Source organism: Musca autumnalis, unplaced genomic scaffold, assembly GCF_047663935.1.
Source record: "Musca autumnalis isolate F117 unplaced genomic scaffold, ASM4766393v1 scaffold_3, whole genome shotgun sequence".
NCBI lineage: Eukaryota > Metazoa > Arthropoda > Insecta > Diptera > Muscidae > Musca > Musca autumnalis.
The window spans coordinates 250,765,039-250,791,270 of record NW_027411866.1 but is presented as its reverse complement, the minus strand read 5'-3'; the positions used below and the strand labels follow the sequence as shown (position 1 = coordinate 250,791,270).

Below are 26,232 nucleotides of genomic sequence, written 5' to 3'. Positions count from 1 at the left end.
TAGATTTCTATCATATTCAAATGATCCACCAGATTCATTTAGAATGTTTCATAACGTTCCATCCTTGTTTTTATCTTCCAAATTAAAAATTTGTCTTCATCTTTTTTTGGTTTTAAAAAAATAATCTTTTTTATTATTAACACTTATTGTTGTTGTTGTTCTGAGCACAGAGTGTAAAATCTTCAACACAATTCCTTTACAGCTACAAAACTTTTTATGTTTTCTTTATGCTCTACATGTGGCTTTTATGTGCGCAGAGTGCGTATGTGCTGTTGTTTCGAATGATAAAAATTATTTTTTGTAAAAATATACCTAAAGTTGTTAACTAAAAGAATGTAATAAACGTTAGATGGGTTACTTATAACACTAACATATATATGAATACAATATATTGGAGCACCTAATATTAAATGCCATGATAAGGGGGGGGCAGGGGAAAAACGACAAAACTCAAATAAATGCGGAGGACAAGCCAAAATATAAATAATCAAATTTCAAACATATTTCCCAAAACTTGGCGGTAATGAGATGATAGAATAGCGATGGCAAACTTCAATATGGTATTGCCCATTAGTCCAGTATTACAACATCATCATCATCATCTGCAACATCACCACCATTTACCACTGTGGATGATGATGATGTTGCAATCGAATTTCTTTTTGTTGAGTTTGGAGATGATTGTTTGCTGGTGTTACCCTTTTGCAAAAACTGGCTAATCAGTTTGTTTTTGGCTGGCGTTGAAACTTGTTGACCCCGAGCAACGGACATTAATAGCGGAACTCGTTTCTTTTCCTTATTGCCAGGCGATGTTTTAGTTTTGTTTTCTAAAGTTGATTTTTTATTACTCTCAGCCTTAGGTGAACTGTTGCTGCTGGTATTGCGTGTGGGCGTTGATGTGGAGGACGATGATTTGTCTTTCTTGGCGATGGCTTCCTTTTCAGCTTTTGTTAAAACTTTAGTAAATTTTGTAATTGGAGAATTTACAGATTTTGTTTTCGATTCCTTGTTATTATCTACAATATTATTAAACGGTTCATTGTTGGCTTTGCTGTCATCACTATTTACAGTTGGCGTTTCCACTGTCTCCGGATTGTTGGCTCCCTCTTCTGTTTTTGTATTGTCCGATTTTAATTTTGGTGTTAAAATATATTCCCAATTATTTTGCAGGCTCAGCGATGACATATCTAACTTGTCCAGTGTCTCTTTATTTACAACCCAACATAGGCGTTTCTTGGTTTTCTTCTTTTTCTTTAAGCTTTCATTGAGGTCCTCGCTGGCCTGGGGTTGGGCATCCACAATTTGCCATTCTGCCATAGAATCGATTTTTTCGCGTATTACACTTTTCAGGGGATTTGCGAATTCACCATTAATTACCGATTCCTCAGTTTTGGCAATAAAGGCAATGAATTCTTTAATAAGGAACGCCTTGGAATTGTTGTTGCCATGTAGTAATCTAACCAGATCTTTTATCATGGCTTCGGTTACTGTAACAGGTTTAATTTTCTCAGGGACTGAAGATTTTTCATTGTTGCCGGAATTTGATGCAGATGGTGAAGGTGGTTCTTCAATTTCTGGTTCTTCCAATAAAGGAGGATCAGTGCACAGCATTGCCCGGGTATTTAATTTTTCCCAAATAATAGTTGGACACGATTCTGGTTGTTTGCCACTGCTTTCAATCCATATACATCCAATAAGACGTGGTTTGATTTTTTCCGTTTTCTTTTTCATTTCTTGGGCAAATTCTTGTTGTATGATTTTGAGTTTTGCCTTTTGAGCTTCACGGTCATTGCAGTCATCACCTAGTTCATCTTCATTTTGCATTTCTTCTTCGCTTAAATGTCCGTGGGGCACAAACCATTCATTGTCTACCTCATAGTCGTCATCTTCAGATTCTTTTTCTTTGTCATCATCACTGCCATCTTCAAGTGATTCACCGGGCTCCTCTTCTTCCCATTCATCATCGGAATCCACCTCATAATCACAGAATTTCTAAAACAAAATAAAAGTGGAGTTTTTAGAAGATTTCCTTAAGGATCGACAAAATTAGCATGGATATTTATCGGAATGTTTTTTACCATGCTATAAAATAGAAGGTTATATGAACCAAACCAAACGAACCCAATCAATATCAATGTGAAAGAAAATGTTTGTTTCGACTTTCATCACAAATGGACGATGATTGACCTAGGCAGATATATTTAGCATCCATAAAATGTATTTAGGAAACATTTGCGCATAAAACGTTCTCCCATAAGAACAATAACATTGGCGGGAAAGTAGCCGGCTCTGAGAAGTTATTTCTATTAGAGAAAAAATGAGAAGTCCGACACCCCAATGATTAAAACGATTTTATGAATCCGCAAGATACATGAATCAATAGATACACGATTTTCACTATGAGTTTAAGGACTGTAGTTAACAACACCTGTTGCAAACATTTCCATATGCCCCCTTGGAAGTGGGTCAAGGGACAAACATCTAAAATTACATCATGAAATCTGCATATCGAAAACATGTAATCCCTTCAACGCCAATAAGTATGAACCGCATGATTTAAATGAGGGCAATGTCGTAGACAATAAATTTGCAGAGGTTGCGGTTTTTAGGTTTCGTTGTGAAAATTACATCTAAAAAGTCATTTAAAACTGCTGTCGCTTTACGCACAAATAGAATGACAAAAGTATGAGATTTGCGATTAGCTGGTAGTATGCTCGAGCCTACAACAAGACATTTTCTCCACTTATAAATTAATTGTTTTAAAATATTAAAACAACAATAATGGGATTAAGCCGTTTTTCAACGTTGTTAAATTCAACAGCATGATGTTGGCTAAGATTTCCTAAGCATCCATGTAATACATATGAAAAAGTAGTTCCGTATTTTGCTCCACATCCTACATTAATACATATACGAAAAAAAAACAATACTCACAGTATCTTGGGCAAATGGTCGCCTTCCTGTAATAACTTTAGACTTTTTGCGCCATGTACCATAATAAGGTGGTCTACGATTGTCATGGAATTTATAGAATTTCACACGCATTTCTTCGCGTATATAGGCAGGTGTATCTTCGACTATAGCTTCGCCAACACGCTCCAAATCATCTTCTACAAAGAACATTGAATTTGTTTAACAAAACTCTTGATTAAATTATTTTTAATATAACTTACCTATTATTACTACATCATCCTTTGAATCGGTTGAAGGTCGTCTCCATTTACCCGGTAATATTTGTCCTGAACGTAACTCTGACAAATACAGTTTAGATTTAGGCAGGGGTTTTGCTCGTACAATATCTTCTTCATCGTCATCACTTCGCAGGCCCAACAAATGATCAATTCTATTCTTTGAATCCTCTGAGAGAATTTTGCGATTAATAGGTGCCAGCTTCATATCACCCTTAATTTGAAATGGACGAAAAGCCAAGCTTTTTGTACCATCTCCAGTGTTTTCATCATCTTCAAGATTTTGTTGATTCGCAGAAGGAGCTTTGGCAACAAAGAATTTTGTAAAAGCTTCGGCTGCCTTTTTCTTTTTAAGTTCGGCTTCTTCCTTTTCTTGTTCTTTACGTTTTCTTTCTTCGTCTTTTTTACGCAGCTCTTCTTCTTTAGCTTCATTGCGTTTTCGTTTTTCTTCATTTTTGGCTTCTATTTCAGCTAGACGTTTGCGTTCTTTCTCTTCGCGCTCTTTACGTTTTTGCTCCTCCTTTTCTTCGCGTTCTTTACGTTTTTGTTCTTCTTTTTCCTCTCGTTCACGTTTTTTTGCCAATTCCTTTTCCTCTTTTTCTTGTTGCTTTTTACGTTTTTCTTCTTGGAGCTTACGTTCCTTTTCCTCGCGGGCTTTCTGTCGTTGTTCCAAAAGCTTTTTCTGCTTGGGAGTTAAATTTTTGTTTTTTAGTCCATCATTCTCGGCATCTTTTACAGAATCTACAGTTTTATTGTGTTTGTCGATCTCCTTTGAATCGTCATGATTGTCTGTTGATTCATTTGCGGTGTTTTTGGTGGTCGCATCTCTTTCATCATCGGCATCTTCATCGGCGTCTTCGTCGTCTTCTTCATTTTCCGATTCATCAATATTCTTATCATCGTCGCTGTTAATAACAATACTTGTTTCTGCTTCATCTTTTTTATTCGGAAGAACTTTCTTGCTTTCTTTTCCACTTTCTTTGACGCTTTTTGCTTCGGACTTTTTGTTATTCTCTGATGGTTTTGCACTTTCCTTGACGCTTTTTGCTTCGGACTTTTGGTTACTTTCCGACGGTTTTTCACTTTCCTTGGCGTTTTTCGCTTCGGACTTTTTGTTACTTTCCGATGGTTTTGCGCTGTCCTTGACGCTTTTTGCTTCTGTTTTTTTGTTACTTTCCGACGGTTTTTCACTTTCCTTGACGCTTTTTGCTTCGGACTTTTTGTTATCATTTGTTGCTATCCTTGATGATTTGCGAGATTCATTAGCCTTTTCGGGTTTTTTAGTTTCTTCGGATCCAGAATCGGAATCTAAACAAACAATGTTCTAAAATTGAAAGAATAATTAGAATAGATCAACTTAATAAAAAATGGGTATATTTTAAAAATACAATTTTGTGAAAAAATTTCCCTTTACATATCATGTGATCTTTAAACATCAGGTAAATATGAAATAATATTCAATTTTTTGTTTGTATAGGCTAGATAGGAGTCGACTAAATGGTAGTTATTGATTGCTTTATTACAAAGAAATGTTGTCATAAAATGTTTTTGTTTAATATTAAAGTTTAAGTAAGGCTTCGGAGTAGTTTAAGGGTTTGTCGTTTTGCGTACCTTGTTATGGCCTATTGAGGCTTTGTTACAATGAAATGTGGAAAATAAAAAAATATGTTCATAGAAACATGCATTATAATAACCCAGAAATAAGGGGTACTGGTTTGGGGAAAAATAAGCTGAAACCCACCCCTAACGATTTTTTCAAAAGTAAACTTGGTCATGACTAGAACCACACAACACATAAAACCTTAAACTGCGCTGAAGAATTGAAAGAGCATCGGATTTAATCTCTTGACCCATATATATGTAGTTCTTCTAACCGACTTGTAAAAAATGGGGGTATTATTACTGTCGTTACAAATGGATATAGACTGTACCTTAAAACATTTGAGAAGCACACAGGAGATATGCTTTATAATTATTTGTTGGAAAAAGGGCATGTTAGCGTTACTAAGAACTTGATCATATCCTAATATAAACTTCGTGTGGATGTACTATTCCCCATATACCACGCCCATACTTACTTCTTTTGATGATTCCTCCGTTTTTTCTTGTGATGGCGATTTTTCTTCTTTTTCTTCATAATCCAACTTTGTTCGTTTTTGTGGATTAAGCTCACCAGCAATCTCGTCAATATCATCACAGGAATCGGCACATGAATTATTATGTTGAGATGTGTCCAACAATGATGTGTTAGCTTTTGATTTTCGACGTTTATTCCGTTTGCCCGCACTTAGTGGTAATTTTATTTGCAATTTTGTATGATTGCCACCACTTTTATCTTTTCGGCCACTACCAGGTGTTTGTTGTGGTGTTCCAGCACCTTTAGTCTTTCCTTTTGTGCCTACTTTAGGTGTCTTAAGTGTTGTTCCACCGGCCTTGGAGGACGATGCTTTCACTAGTGAAGTATTCTTGCCATTATCTTCTTCGTCTTCCTCATCATCCAAAAGTGAAACAACTTCCACTTGATCTTCATTATTTGCAGTTGTCGACGTAGAATTAATTTTCTTCTTTTTCACTGTAGCCACACTTTTGACTTCAACATTTTCTTTGCTTACATTATCAATTTCTTGAACTTCTTCCGCTTCATCTTCTGATCCGTACGAAAGTTTACGCTTGCGAGCATCTTTTGTTTCTTTTTGTTGCTGTTTTGGTGTTTTACCCTCTTTCAATGCATCTTTTTCTTTGGGTGTAGTAGTAGTAGCTGCGGCAGACGATTCAGCCGCAATAGTTGGCGACGAACCGGGAGCAATAACTTTAAAAGGTAATCGAGCTTGAACTAATTTTTTCGCACTGTTCTTCTCATCATTATTTGAGGATGTAGTATTTTGTTGACTCTTTTTAGCCGACGAAGTCGTTCCACCTGTAGAATTGCGCATCATTCGCAAATCTTAATTGCAATTCGAAAGATTTACGCTTGTAGTAAACAATAAAAACCCCAACAACTTTACTAACAAAACAAAAAACTTTAACCAAATCAAAAATATGCTCTCAAGCTCTACTGCAAAATAAATGTTTTTGACAGAAAAACGCGCGAAATACGTACAGTACGAAGTAACACACCAAAAATCCAGCTCGCCGTCGTGTTTTGGGGCTATCATTTTCGCGTGATTAGCTTGGTACTGTACTGTTGTATTTTTACCTTTACCCTGCGTTTACACATGACAGGACAGTTGAGTTCATGTAGTGATTCCCATCACAGCATTAAATCTGTACGATAACCCAAAAGCAACTGTTCGATAACAAACTTGTTCAGTAAAAGAGAAATTAGAAGTAGTTGCAGATACTTGCAAGAACTTGCAAATACGAGCTCTGTTCCTTTACGTGCAAGAATCTTCAAGTTTTACCACTTTTTACTCGGAAAGCGTTCCTTTACTTCATACACCATACAATTTATATGGGAGCAGTTTACAACTTTTGCTACTTTTGCCGGTTTTACCACTTTCAAAAGTAAAGGAACAGACCAACGTTTTACTTGCGAAGTTATCGTCTGTTTTGAATGACGATTATTCGCAATTATCAATTATCGATAACTGTCAAACCGTTGTGTGATAAATGACCGATTATTTGAGCAAAGTTGTCATCCAAAACTGGCAATGTGTCTCCTGCTTTACGTGCAATAATCTTCAAGTTTTACCACTTTTTACTCGAAGTGTTCCTTTACTTGCAGTTAGAATACAATTAACCCTCTCATCCCCAAAATTTTTTCCTTGCGCCAAAAGTTATTTTGAAAACATATAATTAAAGTATTGGTATGTTCCAGTACTGCACATTTCTACACATTTTTACTATTTTTTTCGATAACATAAAGGAAAAATCGGTTATCGGCGTAAAAATGTGTAGAAATGTGTAGTACTGGAACAGACCATATATGTCAAAACAAACTTATAACATAAATTTCGAAGCGTTACTCCCCCTGTTTCTGAAGATACAGTACATTATTTCTGAAATTTATTTGGTCATTATTTTGTGGAATTGTGTAAATAAAAACATTTTAATCCTTCAGGAGTGTTCTTTTGGTCTTACTTTTGAAGAATCAAAAGAAAATTTTGACATAAAGCTCATATATTTTGATTTAGAAAAGATTAGAAAAATTTGGACTGTACACAACGATTTTTAATTTTCACTCGAGTGCTAGACTTCAAACTGAATAATGCACCGTAGCTATCTTGATGGAAACACAACCGATATTTTTTGTTGTTACAAGTTTAAACAGCCTCCTGTTTATACTTTTGAGAAAGATTCAAAGCAGAATATGTGAAATAGCGGTACTAAGACGCTCATAAAGACAATGTTGCATATATGCAACATCGGGGTTGAGAGGGTTAACTCGATTTAAGAACACTTATAATAGTGCTGTTACATTAGAGCTTTTTTCCGGGTTAACCCACTTCATGAGGATTTATTTGACGATTGCGCTATGGAATTGACATTTGAAACCCAAATCCACTGGGTTAATCCGTTCAAGTGTAACCGGGGTATAAAATGGGAAAGTTTTAGTACAACTTTCAGCGTGTGGCACATGGCAGAACTAGCAGGTAGTGGTATCACACCAGCTGATCGAATATGAAAAGTCAAATCCCTTTATAAAAAAATTATTTTTGTTGTAATTTCCACAACAACATGAAGAAAGTTTTGACATAACATATTCAAAATTTTACGATGCCACTACCTGGGTAATTGTGCCATGGTGTGGCATAATAGTACGTTTATATATAACCGGATTTAACAAACCCACTGGGTTTCAAATGTCAATTCCTTTGCATATACGTCAAACAAATCCTCATAAAGAAGGTTAACCCTGCAAAAGGCTATAATATAAACATGGCCTAAGACCAAGTTTTGTACTATGGAAATAAAAGCTTTGTTCCTTTACTTTTTTAATGGTAATAGCTAGATACAAAATCGAGTCGATTTCAAACTGTCAATTCCTTTGCGTATACGTCAAATGAAAACTCAAATGAAATCAATTCGAATTCATTTGACGTTTGAGCAAAGGAATTGACAGTTTGAAATCTACGCGATTTCGTAATGTAAACCAGCTATAAGAGTGGTAAAAGAGAAAAGTGTCAAAATTGCTCTCTCATGAACATTTTTACCAGAAAAGCAAAGGAACGGAAAATGGTAGATCTGGCAGCAATGTCAAAAAGAAACATAAAAAATCAATTTTCGTCTTTTATTTCACAGTTTTTAATTTAGTTTTGTCAGCGCTCGACTTTTTCTTCTATTTTTCGTCCGTTTTCTTCTTCATTGTGAAATAATCGTCAAACAAAAGTCGAAAAATCAGTTCTGCCATTTTTTACCTGCAGAAATTTTGCTGGTAACCTGTGGTAGAAGAAAAAGAACTTTTTCGGTCTCTCCCCTCCCTCACTCTCTTAAAAATTGCTTCCAATTTGCCACTTTTCGGGGTTAAGGAACGCTTTGCAGGTTAAAAATGGTAACAAATGGTAACCACAGGTAAGAAAAGGAATACAGGTAAAAATACTGTACTGTTATATTTTCCCAAAACGACGGCGTGGTGGAGTTTGCAAAGAGACTCTGGGTTTACTTTATAATTTGACATTAGTCAGTAGTTACACCGTTACACCCGCGTAGTTTTGCGGTAGGGAAAATTGAGGTTTTGGGAGAAAGCGGAGAGGAAAACTTCCGCTTAACTTTCTCCGCTTAAGCGGAAGATTTCCTCTCCGCTTTCTCCTCCCCGCTCTCACCCAAAAACTCAATTTTCTTTACCACAAACTTTGCAATATCGACTGTATGCTGTTGGAAGAAATGCCCTACCTCCCAAGGGTGCCTGTATATCATGGTATGCCACATGACATGGTATGTCACACATGATCTTGTGTTATCAATTCACAGACGCCATCTTTTCTAAGCATCTTTAGTAGGGATAAGTAAAGTCGATGTCGGTTAATCGATTATTAAGCTGAAAACACATCCAACGTTTGAGTGAAGTTTTGTTTCATTTCTGGTATATGAATAAAATATAAAGTGGTGCCAAGTTTCAATTTTTCTTTATTCTTCTATTCTAAGCTTTCCCAGCAAAAACTTTGCATCCGCGGATGCAGTTGAGTCACCACAAGTGTACAGTACAAATGCTGTTGGAGTACATCTTTTTCTATGAATTCACCTATGAATTTTACAAGAGAGCGCGCAGCTAGGATGCACTCCATTTTGGTTCCACAGCACACAGCTGAGTGCATCCTAGCTGTGTGCTGTGGAACCAAAATTTTCGATCCAAATCACAGCTTTTGATGTAGTATTTTGGATTGAATTTAAAGGTACTCTTCGGATTGTGTTTTTAATCAATCTAAAGATGCAGTAAAAATGCAAGCTATTGTGAAATATCCCAGAATAAATAATATTAATTTTTTATTTGTTTAAAACAAGAATATTAAGAACTTTGTTACATTAGTACAAATTATAAAAATTCGTCATTAAATTTGGTTTGTTTCATGGCACAATTAACCAGGTAGTGGCATCGTAAAATTTTGAATATGTTATGTCAAAACTTTCTTTATGTTGTTGGGGAAATTACAACAAAAATAACTTTTTTATAAAGGGATTTGACTTTTCATATTCGATCAGCTGGTGTAATACCACCACCTGGTAATTCTGCCATGGTTTGTTTCTTGATAGTGGTTTAGTGTTTGATGTGCATGTGAATTCTGTGGTGTCCAAGGTAAACTTTGTTTTAAGAAAGTTGTACTGTTTGGACTTAGTTCTATCTAGAGACATTAGAATTCAATTGGTCCATGCATTGATTATGCCTCACTTTTTGTATTGTGCTGAGATTTTCAGGGGTAGTTATGGTTTTGTTTTGCGTGAGCTGGAACTTTTGTTTTATAGTGTTATGAGATATGTTTTCTGTGTTAAACGTCGTGATCATATTTCCCCTTATGTGAAAGAGTTTCTTGGTTGCACGTTCAAAATTTTTTTGAGTTTGCGGTCTATGTTATTTTTCTATAAGGTTTTTAAGTTGGGGACCCCTTTATGTGTGTTGAGTCCGTTCACGTTTTCTCGTTCTGAGAGGAACAAACAGATAATTGTTCCGCAGTTGACTCCTTTATTGGAGAAATCGTTTTATGTTAGAATTTCGCGTGTTTATAACAATCTGCCACCTTGTCTCAAGACATTTAATTCCTCCTTAAAATGCTACAAGAATAAATTATGTGCTCATTTTAATCGTAATGAAATACATAGCTGATTCTAACTGAAGTTGCGTTGCCAGAAGTGAAAATCACACAATAAAAATAAGTGAAACGACAGAAATTTTTTTCAAATTCTTTCAATATCAGTGTTTTGAACCTTCTTCTATTAGTTTAATTGTAAAAAAGTATGAATTTCAATACAGAAAATGAATTTTTTATGATTAAATTTACTGCCGGCAACGCAACTGGAGTTGGGTTGCCATCATTAATCGACCCCTAAATTAAATTAAATGGACTTCCTCCTTCTCTGCATTTTATACAACCCCAACTGATTCCGCTTCATCATCCAAAAGGTTTTTTTGTTGCCTTCCCATCACTAGTTCAGCTTTCGATATGGACTCCAACTCCACTCCATTAAGAATTTCCGTCTCGTGAATTACCGCAAAAATGTTCGTGTTTAGCTTGAATTTCTTTATTTTATAACAAATTCTTAGAAACTTTAACACTCTTTTCTGGTCTTTAGAAAAAATGCTAACGCTGGGTAGGGATCAACAAACTGTTTTTTAAGGGATCTCTAAAGCAACTGCTTATAAATTGTATCCAACAGATTGCATTTTTCATAACTCCGTGTGGACTGCATCGAAGGATGTTGTGAAATCATAACTCCACATGCACAAGTTCCAAAATGTTTTGCTGGGTAATTAATCGTATGAAAACGTAAATAAAAAATTATGACAACTTGAAGTACTTTTAGGGGTCGATTATGGATAGCAACGCAACTATAGAGAAAATCATGCAATTAAAATAAGTGAAACGGCGGAAATGTTTGTCAAATTCATTTAGTATCAGTGTTTTGAACCGTCAGCTATTAATTGTAAAAAAATGTATGAATTTCAATGCGAAAATAGGGGTTTCTATTATTAAATTTGTTTTTGGCAACACACCTAGAGTTGGGTTGCTATCCATAATCGACCCCTTAATCAAAATAGTCTAGTTCTGGTTCACCTTACTAATTGTATCATGAGGAAGACCTTCGTTTTTGAGAGAGCGCCATACAAAGACTTAAAGCAGAAAACACATCGTTTCAGTAAAATTGGGCGTCATTTCTGATAATAGAATAAAATAAAATTCGATCAACGTTGCCTCTGCTCTTCTTTCATCAGAAATAATGCCCAACTATACTAAAAAGTTGGATGTGTTTTCTGCTTGAAGGAAATCTCAAATGGGGCCTGACATCATTGAAGCTTTTCTAGTAGCCCTCGTATAAAAAATGAAGATGACGATGCCATTTCCTTGGTATATATTAGAGATAATCAGTAAGTCCCACTTAAGTACACACAAGTGTTTTTGGGGTCTTATGTTTTTCAATACAAGTGTTTTCTTGCACTCAAGTATTTTTTCTACCACCACGAAATACACTCACGACGCATCAAGACCGTTTTTGTGCGTAAAGAGTAAAATAAGTGTCCATCGAATTTTGCACTTGTAAATTCGCAAGTGCTATATAATCGTAGATAGTTTACAAGTGGCTCAACAAGTGGAAGCACACACAACACTAAAAACATTTTCCTTACAAGGCACAAGTTGGAGATGTTTGTTCGAAGGTTTGGAGCGGGTTATTGGGAGGTTTTTCGGAGGTTCGGATGAGGTATTTGGAGGTTCGAATGAGGTGTTTGGAGGTTCGAATGAGGTGTTTGGAGGTGGTTGTTCGAAGGTTTGGATTAGGTTTTTCGGAGGAGCTTCTTGTTGTAACAGTGTATATTATTGTATGTTTGTGTGTTCGTTCTTCTGATAAATCTGAGTCTATCTTCAGTTCCAGGAAAGTGGCGGCTTCGATGGGATGTAACCACAGATCCACTGGAGTTAGATGAGTAGGTTTGGCAGGGTAGTTGACTAGGTGTTGTGTGGGCCCATGCCGCATGTTGGGCAGATGTTTTGCACGGTGCGATCGATCTTTGCCCTATAAGAATTTAGGCGACTGCAATATCACGAGCGTAGTTGAGCCAAAACTACTCTGGAACTCTGGTTTGTTGTTGTTGTAGCAGCTTCTACAAGTACATGTAAATCTTTATTTCATTGATTCGGCTCTGCCTCCACCTCCAAGCTCAGAAAGGACGCCACCTGAATTGGATTAGTCCAAAGAGAGAGAGAGAGGAGTTAAGTCAGTCGGGTTGACTGGGCAGTTAAACAGGTGCTGCGTAGTATGCGGACCGGTGCCACATGCTGGGCAGATATTCCGCGTTCCATCAATCCTGGCCCAGTAAGAATTAAGGCGGCTGCACCAACCAGATCTAAGTTGCGCCAACACGACTCTCGTTTGTCTTGGCAGCTGCTGTTCTTTCGCTGCCACGGTCTTTGAACCTCTCTCTCTAGATCTCTATAATCCTCCCTAACTCGCCGGGGGGGTTCAGGCATATCCACCAGATGGTGATTTGGGTGGTCTTGCCTATCCTGTTGTGACGACTCACAGGAAGGATCTTTGTCTCATCATGTAAATGGTCCACTGCAGACATGAGGTGACACCCTGTAGCTGTTGTCAGGGCAGCATTCTGACAGATTTGTAGTTTATCCCATTGCGTATCACTTACGTTAGCAAACCACGCTGGCACCGCATAGCTTACCACAGACCGGCCTATCGCGTTGTATGTGGTTAACAAGGTTTCTTTATCCGCACCCCAAGTGCTGCCGGCTAGGGACTTGAGGACCTTGTTCCTGTTTCTCAGCTTATCGCAGATAACTGTAGTATGCTGGGACGACTTATACATGCTATCGAATGTGACCCCTAGGACTTTGGGGTAGTTTGTGGTCGGAATAGTTGCACCGTCGACCTGCACATTCAGTGGGAGCTTCATTTGCGCCGTCCATGTGGTGAACAGTGTGGCTGTTGACTTACTGGTGGATATTTTCATATTCCTCGCGTGGAAAAACAACTACTACAACTATTCTGGTTTGTCGTGGAAGCTGACGTCCCTGAGCTGCGATATAGACTTTATTCACACTATAGTTGATTATGGTCTTAGTGTGAATGCTTTTCAAACCTGCTTGATATGCTTGTTGATCTAGGGATTCTCTCCTGTATCGTTGGACCTCCTTCTCTAGAACGTGAAGAGCCTTATTGATGTGCCTGCTTGCGTCGGGCCTTCCCACCAGATAGTGATTGGGATGCCTCTCACTGTAACAGCCTAGCAAGCATAAAACGTTCGGACGTCCAGATCTGTGGTACATATGTTTCAGTCATCTCTACCAGAGAAATGCACATGTACCTGATTTTGACACTCATGAGCCAATTGCCAAAAACAAGTGTGAACGTGGCTTTCCACTTTAAAATTAAGTATGTCATGGCACAATTACCAAGGTAGTGGTATCGTAAAATTTTGAATATGTTATGTCAAAACATTCTTTATGTTGTTGGGGAAATTACAACAAAAATTATTTTTTTATAAAGGGATTTGACCCTGGTACAATTACTTAGGTAGAAACAAAGGCGAATTGCTACAACAAAGCATCTTTTTTTGTAATGTAAAATGTCAAAATGTGTTTGTCTATAAAGCGAACATATTCTATCTCTCATTTACAAAATCATATGGTTTTTGTTTTGATTTTTCATGGCAAATTCCAATTTTTTGACGTTTTAGATTCGATCAGCTGGGCTGAGGCATCTATCTAAGTAATTTTACCATGGATTTGACACTTCATATTCGAACAGCTGGTGTGATACCACTACATTATATCTACATTAGGCAATTTTGCTTGCTGTAATTGTCAGTTTGATGGAGAGAGAGAGAGGCATATGGTAACCCTTTGCCTCTCAAGACTCTCTGTGACCGACAAACTGACAATTACCGCAAGGGAAATTGCCTAATGTCGATATGGACTTATACTAATTTTTAGAGTGGTAAGCCACACTCACACTTGTTTTCTGGCAAGTGGCTCATGAGTGTCAAAATCAGTGTAAAAGTGGTAAAAATTGTAAAAACTTTTTAGTTTTTCTCTGGTAGAGATGACTCAAACAGATGTAGCACAGGTTTGGACGTCCGAGCGTTTAACGTCTACTGTAAAGAACTGGATCTCAACTGCTCGTACAAGTTAGACAGATAATCGGGTATGTGATGGAAAACGATTCGACTCGTTTTGCCATAAATCGAAATCGTATATCTCTAATTTTTGTGAATATTTTAATGAAATTGAAAATGGATTTTAAAAATATTATTCAAATAAGGGGCTTTTGCGAAGCAAAATTATATATATCATCAACGGCACTCCGATTATATACCATTTCGATTCTGCAAATCGAGTCGATTCGGTTTTCATCACATACCCGAATGTGTATCCGCATTAAAACTTGTTGTAGCAAATAATTTCCGTTTGGAGCTAGTATAATAAATGTAGTCATTGGCACAAGGATGGAATGAGATGTAACAGATGATGTATGTTTTACGGTGAACGAGGTCATTAAATATGCTCAAATGCTTAAAATTGTAGACCTGAGATCTTGCTGAAATAAAAGGTTAAGTCCATTGTTTTTTTTTCAAAAATTCTCTACCCCTTCTGAGCTGTGTCCTGATAAGCATACATCATCACACTCAAGACCAAAGCAGGTTCCGACTTAATACAGGAAAACAAATGACCACGTTCCACTTTGAAATGAATTAAAAAAATAAATATTAAACATTTACACTAACTAAGCAAATGTATTTTTATTTAAATTTTTATTTTTAATTTTTATAATTACAGATTTTTAAATATGAGTTTTTCTTTTCCTTTTTTAGATGTTGTTGTTGTTGATTTGTTTTTGTTTTTTATCTCAAATTTTGTTATTTTTATGTTCATTGAATAGTTCTTGTTTCATTTCTTCTTTTTGTTAATTTACTGAGGGGTGTAACTTTGTTTCGTATTAGAATTATTTTATTGGGCTTTTCCTCTTTGTTTTTTTGCATTTTTTCGGGAAAGAAAGTCTGTGTTGCGTGTATGTATGTATGTTTGTTTGGTTTTTTTATTTATTAAGTTTATGTATTTATTATTATTATTTTTATGTTTAATCTTATATGACCCTTTTTGAAAATTTATTACTATAATATGGGTGTGTGTTATTTTTCAGTTGTAGTTGTTTTGTTTGCACTGCGTGTGTCGAGAGAGAAAAAAGTGTGAAAATTGGCAATGTAAATGTATGAAGATGATGATATTAAGTGCTGACTTGGTTGGTTGTTTGTCGGTCGTTTGTTGGTTGGCAGGTCAATCAAAGTCGGCCTGTTTGTATGCTTTATTCCATATAAATATGTAGTATATTTATGCATGTTTATATTAAATATGTATGTGAACGATTAAACCACCGTATGATGTGCTTATTATCGTCATCAATATTTATGTGTGATGTATATTTCAGTTTCAAGTAACAGAAAAATGATTGAACATTTTAAATCAAAGAGTAACAATTAACAGCTTTTAAGGAAACATAAGCAAAGTACAAAGTGATAAAGATGATTTAGTCGTTATACACAAGTGGCTAGTGTCCCCCAAAATCCAATGCATACAATAATTATAGGGTTATGTTTGAAACTGCGATTACACAAAAAAAAAAGTTTATGTCAACGCATGTACTAGATTGATTTTCTTCTCACTATAGACAATATATAAAAATGGTTAAATTAGCATTTTGTTTATTTTTCATATGCATATAGTTTCCACTATTTTTCTTCCTTTTGATTTATGACACACATTCTTAGAAAAAGGGACAAATATTGTTTTTGTTTTTATATTAATATTTAATAAAGAAAATAAAATAAATAAGCAATAAACATAGACACTAAAAAGGTAGGGTGATTTGCTTTGTTTTTAGATTTTTTTTTTGTTTTTTATCGTAAGTGCATGAACTGATGTTTCAAACACGAGAATCAACATAAAAACACAACAACAATAAACAAATAATGATAAAGTATCATGTAGTATATAGCATTATATAGTAGTAGTTGTAGTTTTCAATGTATATGTATGTATATAATTATAAACTGCAGAAGTAGTCTAAAAGAAATAAAATAAATTTTCATATATTTATTTATAGCTATAAAATTAAATTAAAAATAATACATTTACATAAGAATGATATAATTTATTTATTATTATTATTAAAAAATTATTATCAGTTTTTTGTGCGTGTGTATAAATTATAACAACAATTAAAAAACGCATAGAAGATTCGTAGTCAAAACCAAATACAAGATTCTAAATGCAAATTATTAAGAGAACCAAAAAATTACTTTTAAGAATCTTATTATTTATGCAGTTGGTTTTTCATTTTTTTTATTAGGTATGTATTGTAGAAAAAACGAAACATAAACTCGGTGTGTGTGCGCTTTATTAAAATTAACATGGCTTTTATTTTTTTATTTTAGACTATGTATTTATTTGTGTAATGCTTAAATGTAAGGCATAATAAACTCAAAACTATTTTAAATAAAGGAACTCAGTATTATAAGGACTGAATTGGCTTGACTTGTTGGTCGAATGGTCATTGCTGTAACTTTACATAATTCAAGGCAAAAACAAAACTAATGTTTATTTAAAAAATATTTTGAAAAAGGGGGAAAAATAAAATTCGTTCATAACGACAATTAATAGGTTGGTGTTGTTGTTGTAGAAGCCAACATAGCCCATTAAACCAAAAGTCTGATGTCCGACACGTCTGAAACATTTCGGAAGCAAAGTCGTTCAGATTTCGTTCCGATTTCGGAACGGATTTCTGAAAGAAATTTCCTTTCTGAAAGAATTTCCCTGAAGCGCTTTTCGTTTCAGGTCAATCCCTTACAAGCTACTGGCTACCGTGGGTGACTGTATAGGCTGCTGTTGTTGTTGTAATAGCATAGAAACCTACGTCGAAGCATAGTTTTGATGCAGGGCTGTCCGAAACACTATGGTTTCGGGTCAATCTGGTACGAAAGAACCTGATGCCATGGGATTAATTACATATGCGACTATTATTGCTTAGCTTTCTCAAGAACAGTAGAATCTGACCAAATTAAAATTCATTTTTCCACACGAAATATTTCATGGCGAATGCTTAGTATTCCAGACAACAGCACATGCAAGCACATGCAGTAAAAAACTCTCTACAAACTTGCAAGACTTATTTCAAAATTCTTTGGAGGCCGATCTGCTTAGTTTAAAAAAATTTTAATTCATCTTAGGATTGCTCTTTTGACACTTTTACCATTAAAACAAGTACGGGAACGAAGCTATAATGTTCCACAAATATTCCAGAAGGGGCAACGGAGACTTCTCTCATAGCAATGAGTGCCACCCGTTTTATAATATCTCGATGATATGGGACCTACTGTATGTCGCCGACATTACACTGTGTGTTTTTGGCTTAAATGTCGTTTAGGGGCACCTCTCGGACAGCTCTTGCCATCCTGAATAAAACGAAGGGGGGAAGTCCATACTTCCCGAGATATGAGTCTTGACATTTTACAATTCTAACGTGGGCAATATGGGCATCGTTTTAAAGCTTATGGAGAGTACTTTTATGCACGCGTTTTGATCGCGTAGTCCACTTTTGACCCTGTCCATAGGAGAAAGTTTTAAATCCCCGGCCGAAGGCCGGCTACGTAAATACACTTTCAATTTAAAAGAGAGTTTTGATCGCGTAGCCCACTTTTGACCCTGTCCATAGGAGAACGTCTTAAATCCCCGGCCGAAGGCCGGCTACTTAAATGCACTTTCAATTTAAAGTAGAGTTTTGATCGCGTAGCCCACTTTTGACCCTGTTCATAGGAGAAAGTCTTAAATCCCCGGCCGAAGGCCGGCTACTTAGAACACTTTCAATTTAAAAGAGAGTCTTGATTGCGTAGCCCACTTTTGACCCTGTCCATAGGTGAAAGTCTTGAGCTTTAAAACGAGTCCCATATTGCATAGGTTTTAAAAATAATGGTGATAAAAGTAAAAAAGTCAAGACCCATATCTCGGGAAGTATGAACTTCCCCCCGGAAAATTATATATCGTTGTATTCAGGATGCCAAGGGCTATCTACTGTAAAAATTTCAGCCTGATCCGACAGGTGCCCCTAAACAACCTAAAGGTGTGAAAATGCGAAATTTCCGAAATGTCAAGACCCATATCTCGGGAAGTATGGACCTTCCCCCCGGAAAATTATATATCGTTGGAATCAGGGTCCCAAGGGCTACCTATGGTAAAAATTTCGGACCGATCCGAGAGGTGCCCCTAAACGACACTTGTTCCGTGTTTTTTTTTTTTTGCCACCATTGAATATTAGATGTTGCATGACCTGTGAATCGAACCGCAGACCTTTTGGTGGTACCCCATTGGGGAAAAGGTTCCCCTAATTTATCATTGACATAGGCGGTGGATGTTATGGACACAACAGTAATCCATGTCCCCACCCCTCCAGTCTTAATTTTGTACCCCACTCCGTTGTTGTTGTTGTTGTATCAGCATAGAAACCTATGTGAAGCACAGGTTTGATGCTGGGTTGGCAGCCGCTGGCCGAAACACTAGGGTTTCGGGTCAATCCGGTACTAAAGAATCCGCTGCCGTGGGATTGGAACCCCACTCCGTTGGAACGAATTCTGAACCTACCTGCCTCATTGTGCCGTCAAACAAACCATTACTTCTCAGTCAGGAAGCACAGGAGGAAGAAAGTGGTAAGGGAGAATCACCCACTATTATGACGGATGATTCGCTGATACCTCTGACGAGAAAGGATGTCGAAGAGCAGTTAAATACAGTAATCGGTATGTAAATAAAGATCATGGACGAAAGGGAATTTCAGCTCAAGTTTGTAAGGATGTTCGAGAGGAACTACCCTCAAATAGATAAGAGGAAATTTCCTATCAGAAAAATTTCCAATTTAAGAACAGGAATCTCTGCCCTGACAAGGCCCTATAGGAGGTGATGAGCAATTAGTCTTTGGCCAATGCGATTTTTAAACAATTCACTGTCTTTAAAGAAGACTGGAAGTAGCCAAAATAGGGTCAGAAGGTATCAACATCATACGAGACGATTCAAGAACAGGAATCTCTGCCCTGACATGGCCCGAGCGGAGGTGATGAGCGAGGGAACCTTTTGTTCTGATTAGCCTTTGACCAATGCGATTTTTAAACAATTCACTGCCTTAAAAGAAGACTGGAAGTAGCCAAAATAGGGCCACAAGGTATCAATCAAAATCATCCGAGACGATTCACTTGGCTCCCTATCTGCCTCAACTCCAAAACCCCGCAGCAGGCTGATGGAGGTGAGTTGATAAATAGAGGGAAACCCTCCAACATAGGTGCAAACACTAACGGATGGAGCGATGATGTGCCTGTGTAGTGGTCAACTACTTTAAACGCTAGTCCTCGGTCGAACAATCAAAAATCGCAACCAGGGACTGTGCGGAAGGTGAGGTCGTGTGAAGAACAGCTATCTGCCGCGAAGAAGTTAACACTCTCATGAAATGATCTCAGGGTAGCGATCAGTGACAACCCAGCAAACCAAATGTCTGATGTCTGACACGTCTGAACAATTTCGGAAGCAAAGTCGTTCAGATTTCGTTCCGATTTCTTAACGATTTTTCGGAGAGGAAATAGTTCAGATTTTGTACCGATTTCGTTCCGATTTCGGAACGAATGTCGGAAGGAAATTTCCTTTCCGAATTTCCCAAGGATTTTCTTCAGATTTCGTTACGAAATCGGACCGAAATCGATCCGACATTTCGTTCCGAAATTATGTCAACCACTTCATACAACTTTCGTTAAGATGTCGTTACGAGTTCGGATCAGATATCGGACGTATCGTCCGAATTTTGTTCCGATTTTCCCAGCAAACCAAATGTCTGATGTCCGACACGTCTGAACAATTTCGGAAGCAACGTCTCTCAGATTTCTAAACGATTTTTCGGAGCGAAAATAGTTCAGATTTTTTACCGATTTCGGAACGAATGTCGAAAAGAAATTTCCTTTCCGAATTTCCGAAGGATTTTCTTCAGATTTCGTTACGAAATCGGATCGAAATCGATACGATGTCGCTCCGACATTTCGTTCCGAAATTATGTCAACCACCTCATACAACTTTCGTTAAGATATCGTTACGATTTCGTATCAGACATCGGACGTATCATCCGAATTTTGTTCCGATTTCGTTAAGATGTCGGTACGATTGGTTTGCTGGGTTGTTACGATGACGGTACGATTAGTTTGCTGGGTCGCTAGTCCTCGGTCGAACAATCAAAAATCGCAAACATGGTCGTGTGAGGAACAGCTATCTGCCGCGAAGAAGATAACACTCTCATGAAATGATCTCAGGGTAGCGATCAGTGACAAGACGGATGCCAATGGATGATCGCTGATCGTCATTGGTTACTGGTTGAGCGTTATTTTCATCTCAGACCGTGTGAACCAGATCAACGTACTGCATCGGCCATGCACACCGGGTGGGTACATTAAAAAATTGGCTTAAGTCCACTTTGGGGGCACCAAATGATACGCATATATTTATTAGGGTAAAATCTATGTTTTTTGGAGTTTTGGAGATTTTAAGCTGCAAATGAGCATCGTTGCGATCAGTAAAATTAAAACATTGTGTGACTATCTAGGATTTGGATGAAAACCTTAAGGCCTCGAGACATAAGCGGCTGGCTTTCTGGCTGAAGTCATTTCTGGGAAAGGAATAAAGAAATGTCAGAACCACATTTGAATTAGGTCGAACTTGGTTTTTTGTCTTTTACCAGAAATGACTTCAGCCAGAAAGCCTGCGGCTTATGTGTCGAGTCTTTACTACTTATACTAGACCTGTAGTACTATTCTCTAACTCATTTTTTGAGTTACCGACAATTGTCGGTAAAATTAAAGGCATATAATTTCGGTAATTACCGATATTTTTCGGTAAGTTAGCGACGAATAAAAAGCAGTCGTAAAGTTCTACCGATAGAAAGAGTGTTGTCAACTTTTATTTGAACTTTTCATTCAAAATTTTCCGTTTTAATTTTACCGATTTTTGTCGGTAACTCAAAAAATGTGTTCGAGAATCGCACTACTGTTCCATATATTCATTTTTTAAGATACCGAAAAAATCGGTAAAAATTAAAATGTTTATAATTTCGGTTATTAAAGATACTTTTCGGTAAGTTAGCGACCAAAAAATACCGATGCAGCACATTGCAAGCTTTTTTAATTTTACCGATTTTTGTCGGTAATTAAAAAAGAGCTAGAAAATCACACTACAGGATTTTAAAAACTACATAGTGACCTGACTTGAACTGACATCTTGCACAACGGATCAAGTCATGTTATTAGGAACCTATACAGTACCTTTTTAAGGTCTACAATATAATCAGGGTAAACATGAATGTCAACTCACCGTGAGTTTTGTCTTTCTGCCGTTTAAATTTAAGGGGGAAGGTGAGAAAACTTACCCGGAGTTGATATTCATGATTGGGCTGAATTTAAGATCTATGGAAATAAAGACTGTCAATATTTCAGACCCCCCCAAAAATCCAATTCTCCAGATAGAAAACAACTTTAAACTTTAACACTTGTTCTGAGCGGTTCGGTTCTTGGTAAGTCGTTATAAACGATATCTTTCTAAATGCAAAAATATATAGTGCTGATTGTTGGATTTGAAATAAACTCAGTATTGGAATTTTTTTAACACAAAAATTTAGTGACTTGGTTAACGACAGCAATCGGTAAAATATTTAAATAAAAACATAATTTATCGATTATTCTCGTTATTTCTGTGGTTAGTTGGTTACAGAATCGAGATAATTGCCTTACCAAAAGTAGGGCTTCTAAAATAACATTTACTGTGTTTATTACAAAACCTATTTAAACATAACCATTTTCATTTACAAATCACAGCAAGCCATACATAAAATAAACTAAAACAAAGAAAAAAGTTGATTTAATTGATTTTGAATAATACAAACAATAGAAAGGCAATATGTGTTTGATGTTGTATAGAATTCCAATGTACCAAACAAAAAAATTAGATACGTTTTTGTATGAAGAAAATGACGGTCTCCTCTAAACTGTTCTAAATGATGTTTTCTTTGTATTGATTGAATAAATAAAAAAATAAAAATATAAGGCTGACTTTTCTACCGACAATTATGTATTTACATTAACTCTCTTGTTTTGTTGTTGGGTTATGAATACAATGAATGCTGAATGCTTACAAAATGAATGTTGATTGGTCTCAAGTCACAACAAACAATTTATGGAAAAATTAAAGAAAATGAGCCCCAAAAAATAAAATTTATGTTTACAAAAAATCATCATTATTGCGATTTTGAGTGAATATTCTAAAATGTTGTATGTATTCAAAACAAGTATTTATGCTATTTAAAAAAACCACCATCATTTGTTGTTGTTGTCGTCGTCGTCCTCTTCTCAAAAGTAATTGATTAATTTGTTGTATGTGCGAGACGGCGTTGCTCTAGTTTATGACGACCCTAAAACTACACTAACTATGTGTGGTGCTCTATGTTAATGTTATCATCATTGTGATGTCGGTCGGTAGGTCTTATGGTCGGAAATTGTTGTTAGTCAGACAGTTGTCGGGGTCTATGAAGAAGATGTTGTGGGACAAAATGTATGGTTTATGTTTTTCATTTTTGTTTTTTCTTTTTCATGTGAGAAATACAATGTGCTGCTGCTGTCGGGCTGGCTGGTGGTGGTGGTGTTGTGTATAAAAAAGTACGTTTTCGTTTGTTTTGTTTTTTGGTTTTTGGAAAAATACAAAAAAGATTTTTTTACGAGAGACAGACAATTTGTAGAATTTTTGTGTGTTATGACAGTTCGTTTTTTTTTCAACTCGTACCGGTTTCCTATTACATTCTTAACTTAGTTATTTTTTGTTTCTTTATCTTTTTTATATAAATTTTTTCATTTTTTTTCTTGTTTTAGTTTAGTTGTTTCTTGTTGTATTTGTTTTATAAGAATTTTTATGCATATATAAAATTTGTTTATATTTGTTTTTTGGTTTTATTTTAAATTATTTTTTATTTATTTTTGTTTTTGTTTTGTTTTTTAGAAATTAAAGTCCTTAAATACGAAACTTGTTTTTGTTTTATAAAGTTGTAGTTGTATGATTCATTATTATTATAATTAAATATTATTAATAAATGGTTTTGGTTTTCTTTTGTAAGACTTATTTAAATTAATTATTCATTGTGGTTTTTTGTTTATTTTCTTTTGTTGTTGTTCTTGATGTGGTTTGGTTATTTGTGTGTGTGAGTGTTTGTTTGTTGATTTTATTTGTTACCATTCTAGGATTTTCTTCATTTCTCATTGTTATAATTAATATTTTGTCGTCTTATTCTTCTGTTATTTTTATTTCGGAAATAAACTTGCTGTGGTTTTGTAAATGCTTTATCTTTTATTTTTAAACTTGGTATTCTTATAATTTGGTTCTGTGTTGTGTGAGTGTGTGTGTTTATGAATAGCAGTAGTAATTCTCCCTAAAGTAGAAAAATTATAAGAATAAATATGTATTTATTTTGTTTAATGTCAAAACAAAAATATATATACGCCACACAATCATTATACAAATGCGCTCCGAAACATACATCATTTTCAAAAAAATTTCCTAACAAACAGCATGTTACTTTTGACCATACTATATAACAATAAGGTTAGTTATGGCGAATTGAATCGATCCAATCTCAAAGGCAATACTATAATCTATACATATGTATATTTTAATCTATGCCTAGATTATCACTTAAAACCGGTTTGTTTTTAAGAAATAATTCCGAAAAAAAAAAAGATTAGACCAATTTTATCTGATATTGTAAACAAATATTCAACATTTTTAGTTAATGTATTTTTTTCTATTTCTAACCTCACAAATGCAGTAATTTAAAGCAATAGTTATGGGATAATTATGGCCTGTTTCACTAAGACAATTCGAAATCAAATTCGTTCGAGCTACTGCCAAACTTCGATTCGAATTCAAATTAGTTCGAGCTACTACCAAACTTCGGTTTTAATAAATATTTGATTCATGTTTGTTTTCAAACAAAAACTATCTACAATAACAGGATTTTGGTAGTAATTCGAACGAAATGGAATTCGAATCGTTTTAGAAAAAAAGCTACTGAAATTCCTTTGAATCCATACCCAAGCTTCCTAAATATAACCGCAAATATTTTACATTGTAAATTCGGTCACATCGGGGGTTATCATGAATGAAATTTCCCCGTGAGTTTTGTTTTTCCGCCGTTGCAACTTAACGGAGAAAGTGAAAAAAGTCAAGGGGAATTGCAGTTCATGATGACCCCCATCCTGCCCTTTTTGTAAACAACTTTCTTCGCATTGATTTGATCTTCTACATCACATACCTGCTGATTGCATCGGCTATAGAATTTCTCATTTTTTTAAACCAGAAACTATTTGGGGGATATTCTGAACGTAAATTCCCCGTGAATTTTCTAATATTTCCTTTAAGTTTAAACGTGGGAAAGACAAAACTTAAAACCTTTTATTTGTCTATATCTTTATATAGTCAACAAGAATAAAATCAGAAATATCAAGCTTTTCGAAATAGAAATTGCATAGAAAACAACAATACTTTCCTTTTACAGGAAAAAGTAAAGTAGGCATCTCAAAAAATATTTGAAACCGCTGACAAATTTTCCAACTAGAATTTCCTTTTCAATTGTGCAATTGTTAGCACTCTCTTTACCTGGCCTTATTGGAATTTTAAGAAAAAGGACAGACAATATTTGTAAAATTGACCAATAATTTGCAATGACGTTAAAAATCATGTGAGAGAACTTGAGACACATTTGCCGTTAGTAAACATACACTAAAGCCCATCACAAAACAAGTTGTGCCACAATGTCTAATTGGAAAAGTCCGGGAAAACGTTGATATATGACCTGTTCCCGTACTTTATAAAGTGGTAAAAGTCGTAAAAGTCGTAAACGATTTTCATGTAAAAAGTGGTAAAAATTGTAAAAACTTTTTAGTTCTGGAACAGAGCTATAAAGTTGGTGAAAATCTTAAAAAAAAAAATAGTTGCAGCAATCTCTCACATTTTGCATTTTCTTAATTTTCAAATTTCTTACAAATTTATATGTTGCATTCCACACAATGTGACAGCAAAAAGCTCAGACGTGGTACACAAAGTGACAACCGGGATAGTTACATTTCATAAAGTTAGGGAACAATGGAAAACGATGTTGGTAGAAAAATATGGTATAATTAAAATATATGTTATTTTCCCTCATACATGCGTTGCGGCGGAAATACATTTCTCCTTTCGCAGTATCCATCCACCATTTACCATCAAAGGTTGAAAGAGTAGATGTTGGAATGGTACTAAGGAATCGGCTTGAAATTTTTCGATAAAATTAACTTGACATATTACGAAACAAACTTTAAAATAGTTCAACAAAATTAACTATGACATCTTCCAGACCACATGGCGGTTGAAATAGTTCAACAGCATTATCATCTTCCACAAACAAATATTAGAAGGTATAATACCAACTTGGGGGCCACCGTGGTGCAATTGTTAGCACGTCCGCCTTGCACTCAGAAGGTCTGCGGTTCGAATCCCAGGCCAAGCAACATCAAATTTTCAACGGTGGCAAATTCCCCCTCAGTAATGCTGGCGACATTTCCTGAGTATTTAAGCCATGAAAAACTTCTCTACAAGTGGTGTCATAAGACACGCCGTTCGGACTCGGCAATAAAAAGTAGGTCCCATATCATTGAGGCAATATGAATCGGCGTGCACTCATTGATATGAGAGAAGTCTCCCTTGTCCCTTCGGTGAAGTTGTGGGAACATATGTATGTATGTAATACCAACTTACTCAATGAAGCGTCAGATGTTGTTATATTTGAT

The 26,232-nt window shown here is 35.8% G+C and overlaps 1 protein-coding gene across 1 annotated transcript; it reads right to left on the bottom strand.

The window, feature by feature from the left end:
* Nucleotides 1-101: 101 nt before the first annotated feature.
* On the bottom strand, nucleotides 102-6,301 carry Caf1-180 (Chromatin assembly factor 1, p180 subunit). The gene is made up of 4 exons (XM_073977819.1): nucleotides 5,267-6,301; nucleotides 3,174-4,512; nucleotides 2,935-3,110; nucleotides 102-1,992 (listed from the first exon to the last, which is right to left on the bottom strand). Exons 1-4 carry the CDS (start codon nucleotides 6,122-6,124, stop codon nucleotides 571-573), a joined length of 3,795 nt encoding a protein of 1,264 aa, XP_073833920.1. The 5' UTR covers nucleotides 6,125-6,301; the 3' UTR covers nucleotides 102-570.
* Between the last annotated feature and the right edge of the window lie 19,931 nt (nucleotides 6,302-26,232).